Below are 5,427 nucleotides of genomic sequence, written 5' to 3'. Positions count from 1 at the left end.
GTCTCGAATCCCCTCCCTGTCCTCCATGTGCCTTAGGAGAGCTTCCAGGAGGATCTGTTCCACGGTCTTCCCAGGCACAGAGGTGCGACTGACTGGCCTAGTTCCCCGGGTCTTCCTTTTTTCCCTCTTTAAAAATGGGGGTTATGTTTCCCCTTTGTCCAGTCAGTGGGAACTTCTCTGCTGCCACGACGTGAGGCTTGGGCGCTTGCCAGTGAAGACCAATCTTACTGATCTTAAGATCTTACTGAGCTTAAGCAAGTATTCACCCTGATGAGTACTATTAGCACATAATTGAGATATAGAAAACTTACTGCATATTTGCTTTTTTTGAAGCACAGAAATATTGTTCTCTTAAACTGGGACTGTTTGTAGAAACATTCATCATTTGCTTTAACTTGCCAGCTGCAGTCTGGAAGAGACAAGGCAAAATGGGTCAACACCTGACTGTTATAAACATGAAGGAACAAATCTGCCAGTTTCAGGTTCTCTCTCAAATGCCATCTTTTAAAGGTACTTTCAATTGAAACAAGACTGGTATCTGCTTTTTAGTACATAGTCTAAAAAAAGGTTTTCAAGAAGTTTCTAGGCTATTTTTCTTTATTAACAATTAAAATATAATCTGAGGTAGGAAGAAGTGGTGATTAACAATTTGGAAGTTCTATGAGAAACCTGTCAGAGTAACATTTATTCATGCTAAATTTCCTTCTTTCCCCTCTTTTGGTTTGCTTTTGTTACACCTGTGAAGCACTAAGCACCCAAAGCAGGGTTTCTCAGTCTTTCTAGAAACAAAAAGGTCCACTCTACTTTTGAAAATAATTATTTCATATAACCATACTGTGCAATGGTTTTCATTTACAACCATAAAAAAAAGTAAAAATCTGAAGTGCTCGTTTTATTTCTTCAGCCATCAATTTTGTTCGATTGCTGGAAAACTCAGGAATATGAACTGCATTTTGCGGTAAAATTTAATAAAACTAAACAAGCGATGTCTGCAACAGCCTTCTGAAGTTTTTGGACCATAAGCTGATAAAATTGCTTACAAAGCAGCTGAGCAATCCAGCCTCCTTCTGTCACTTTCAGTATTTAGCATTTAAAACCTGACTTGACATACAGCCTCCCTAAGGAAAAAGTTTCTAGAAGACTTGCTAACAAACCATCCATCTCCACCTTAAGGTCCCTATCGTTAATCTAAGTCCTACAAAGTTCATCTTTAAATGGGGTTCATCTGGGATGTACATAGCTTTTGGCTGACCACTACTTACTGCCAGAATGCCTCCTGCTGTCAAGTTACCTTCCATGCACCCTCTTTCACAGGCTACCTCTTTCCCTCCAAGATCCTTCAGATCCCTTTCCTCCCCTCAAGCCTGCATCACCGATAGCCCTATCAATCCTTCCACCCACACGCACAAGTTCAGGCCCTGCCCACGTCAAAGAAACTCCCCACTGAACTCATTCAGCAAGTTTTTAAGTTGACTCACAGGAGCGCTTTGCCTACCTGGGAAGGATGAGGCAGACAGTATTTTGAAATTCAGCTTTCCTGACTCATCATCCAAGTATGTCCCCCTTTCTCCAACCCACAATAATTGTCCTTAATGGGTGCTCTTTTTGGTTTCATGGGATTCTCGTGACCTAAGCGTATCCAGCACTGCAGAGCATGGATGGGGTGAAACTCCTGGAGGCAGAGGCGTGGGATGGGGACTGGCACACGCTGCCAGGGACCCACGGGGAAGCATGTGTGAAGGTGCTCCTGGGCTGCTGTAAGGGCCACTGTAGTGGCAGTCATGTCTGATAAGGCTGACTCAGACTTAAAAACTCAAATCCAGACACAAAGCCTTCCCCCCCCATCTAACACATAAAGCAAGTTCTCATTTGACGCATCCAGGATCTTTACTGTGACTATACAACTTTCCTTTCCAGCATACTGATTGCAAGCTGAGAAGATAGTAGAGAAATATTTATCCTGCCATAGCACTTGTATTTAAGATTGCATAAATGAAAACATACAGCAGATGGTGAAGATACATTGTGCGTCCTGGTCAGAGCTTACATAGAAGTGCTGCGAGTCACAGGGTTTTAGCTGCCTTACATAAAATTTACAAAAAAATTACCAGAGGACCAGGATTTGGTTTAAAAGAAGATAAGCATTACTGAAGTGCATGAATTGAGAAAGTTATTAATGACAGGACTGAAGAAAATTGTGAACGTGTCTACAAAAGCATTTCTTCACCACATTCACAAAAACATTGCAGTGCTGATAAAGCCTTAGCACCCCAGATGGAGAACTGGCAAATTAGGTCTTAAATAAAACCTGCAGGAAGGAAGCTTGCCGAAATGACTTTAAACTGCTTGAAAAGGATATTAATACCTAATATTTGGGAAGCTGCATCAGTAATTCATCATCTTTAAAGGAACATAAAGGGAAAACTGTCTTTGCTGAGAGGAAAAAAATAAGAAGCAAAAAGGATGACGTTTTTGTAGCGCTACCTGAATATAATTAGCTACTGAACCAGTCAGCAGATTCTACAAATTCTGCAACTTATGCCAGATAATTATCTATTAACATGAAAAAGCAGGCAAACAGGACTGTCAACTACTTACAAGCTCTATGATTAGAGTACTGGCCTACCAAGCCTGCATGGTAACATCTCTCACCTCCTTAAAGCTTTTGCCCTAGCTCAGAGTTCAAAGGAACTCTGCCATATCCATAGCTCTAGTCTGTATTTTGGATAATAATTTGGGTGACATTAACTGTACAGACAGCAGAGACTTGTGGTTACACTGAACTAGCGGGAGCTACGAGCCCTTTGGAGGGCAGAATCAAAACTCATCTCCCTGCTTTCAGATTCTCTCCAATTCACCAGGATAAAGGAAAAGGCATGGTACACTTCAGAAAAGAAATTGAAGGTGTAGGAGGTCCTGTTTTAGTTTTGGTTCTTTTTTCTTTTTCTTGTACTTATTCTAGGCCACAAAGCAAACCTGTGGTTGCTGGTGTACTGTGTCTACGAAATAAAATATCTGGATAAAATAAGAGGGGGGACGGAAGGGAGAGAGCAACAGTTGTGATGAGAACTCAAGAAAATATGACAGATGATAAGAGGCTAAGAAAACTGTGTTTGTTCTATAGACTATGTTACCTCAGTCATCATAAAAAAAACCCAAAACTAAACATGTAATAGGTGGTTATAAAATGAAAGCACATAATAGGTGATTATGAAATGAGAGGTGATCAACTGTTCCCTATTGCCACGCAAACAGGAAGAAATCTATATATATTAAACAGTGTTTAAATAAAAAGTACTCACATTGCAACACTGAAGAAAAAAAAAAAAGGTATTTAGGGAAGTAACAGACTTTCCTTGGACAGAGGTTAAGAACAGGTATGTCTAAAACATGCCAGAGAGATTCCTCCCATTTATGTTCTTATGCTGGCGGCAGCACATAGTCTGCACTTGACAGGTTTCTTTGAACTCCTACTCACCTGACCTTTCTGTGATTGTGAAACTACTGCAAATAAAGGAAATCATGAGGCTACAAAGTTAGCATTGAAGCTGAAATCTCATCTGTGCAAGACTTAGAGAGCAGAAATACATGCAAACCAACTGACTAAACACAGCAAATTGGCTTATGCTGGTTCAAGTTTCCAGATGACAGGGAAGACAAGTATCTGAAGTTCTGTTTGAGAAGTTCTCAGACCACAGGCTATGTACATCTAGGGCCTGCCTTAATTAAGATGAGGTCACAGTGCAGATCATTAGCTTTACGCAACAAGCAGTGGCACAGAACTCTGGTTGCAGATTGGAATGAAACTGATTTTTGTTCTGACATTTGTTAAACTGAATTGCCATCATTTACTCCTCCACAGATTCAGATAAGCCATTCCAAATCCTACCTAACAAATAAGCACAAAAATCAAATTGATCCATGCGTGGCTCAGCCTCTGTATTCAGGATCATTTGCTACCCAAATCAAGTTTCTGTCATAATGTTACCCTTTTTCAATGGCTCTCGGCTCTCCTCAGCATTTCTGTTGATTTGGTTTTGTCCTGGTTCGACTTCAGGCTGCCGACTGTCCAACTCATCCTCCGTTTCATCATCACTGTATGGCATCACCTCATCATTAGGCTGGGAATCCTCATCGAAGGTGGTCTCCGAATCCCTTTCTGAGATCATGCTGCTAGCACCCTGTGAGCATTTTATAAAAGTTAGGGAAAGGAGTTAACATAGCAAGTGCTGGACACCACATCTCTGTAATTTTACTCTGTTGATGCTCGTCACCAAAACCCACGTTTGAAACCAGTTTCCCTGGAACAGCATAGAGCATGGGCTTGGTTCTCAAGCACAGACCAAAGTCATGAGGCAGTTATTTTCACAGCAAGTCGTTCATTACTGTTCTGCTATATGTAATTACACGTGCTCACATGACAGACTAAGGAACGCCCTGTGCTTGTGAGGCAGCACACCCTGAGTGGGACGTAGGAATTAGGGAGCCCACAAACACCCAACTCCCAGCGGCCATTACACCATCCCCTGCAGAGCCACAGGAGCCAGAGCCCCACTTGGCCATGGTGGGGCCAGGCACCAGGCACCGAGCGCCAGGCCAGCACGAGTTGTGCCATCGAGGGTTCGGGTCATGCAGCTGCTCCTCCATCCCGGTCTGCCCAGTCTCACCTAAACCAGTCCTTGCTTCCTCTCCCCTCCCCACAGGCTGAACGTCAGCGTTTCTCATTGCAAGATCCCATATCTTGGTGTCCAAATACCCGAGGAAGTTTATAACTAGTTTGTGGTTCCACACACAAGACCAGTCAGTTGAAGCTGTGAGGTGTGTGTGCATACCTCTGCCTGAAGCTTTTCAGAAAGCGCATGTGCTCCCTAACCCTTGAGCACTAGCACATTATCTCCCAAATTGGGATCTCCACTTTCCATAAAGTTTATTTAAATTATAGCTCTTGAAAAACTCCCAACATTGCTGTGACTGGGGCTGCTTCAGTTGGCTGTGATCTCAGACAGGAGCAAGACTGATATCCCACAATAGGCGATCCCAGCCTCCTCCAGCATTTTTAGATCACTGAGACAGATTCTACAGCTTAAGCTATCTGCTGCAACGGACAGCGTCCGATTAACTGCTTGTAAACAAAATCCAGAAACCATCTACTCATGTGTAACTCCCCTCCGACCAACACCTACAAATAGCCACCTGCACGATTCCTAGGTGGTCTTCATCTACATTTGGCCAGTTAGTCGCCTTGCTGGGTGTCCTGGCATTTTAATAACCGATCTGGCGCAAGGGTTCAGGCCATTCCGATGAGCGTGTCCTGTTCATTTCTAACCATGCAATACCCAAATTTGTTGTACTGAAGCTTAAATTGCATTTGTTTCTGCAGATCAACACTTCCAAACAGGTTTTGTCCTGTCTGTGCTAGGTACCACA

The 5,427-nt window shown here is 42.8% G+C and overlaps 1 protein-coding gene across 1 annotated transcript in view; it reads right to left on the bottom strand.

The window, feature by feature from the left end:
* The window catches only part of ATP8B1 (ATPase phospholipid transporting 8B1), a 28,723-nt gene extending 24,554 nt beyond the window's left edge, over positions 1-4,169 (bottom strand). The window contains exons 1-2 of the mRNA XM_009274754.1: positions 3,989-4,169; positions 312-409 (exon numbers count right to left, since the gene is read on the bottom strand). Coding sequence (XP_009273029.1) covers positions 312-409; positions 3,989-4,169 — 279 coding nt within the window. The remainder of the gene's footprint in view (positions 1-311; positions 410-3,988) is intronic.
* Between the last annotated feature and the right edge of the window lie 1,258 nt (positions 4,170-5,427).

This window comes from Aptenodytes forsteri, unplaced genomic scaffold (assembly GCF_000699145.1).
Source record: "Aptenodytes forsteri isolate BGI_AS27 unplaced genomic scaffold, ASM69914v1 Scaffold112, whole genome shotgun sequence".
NCBI classification, from domain to species: Eukaryota; Metazoa; Chordata; class Aves; order Sphenisciformes; family Spheniscidae; genus Aptenodytes; species Aptenodytes forsteri.
Note: the sequence above shows the minus strand (reverse complement) of the source record. Positions and strands in the feature narration are given on the sequence as shown.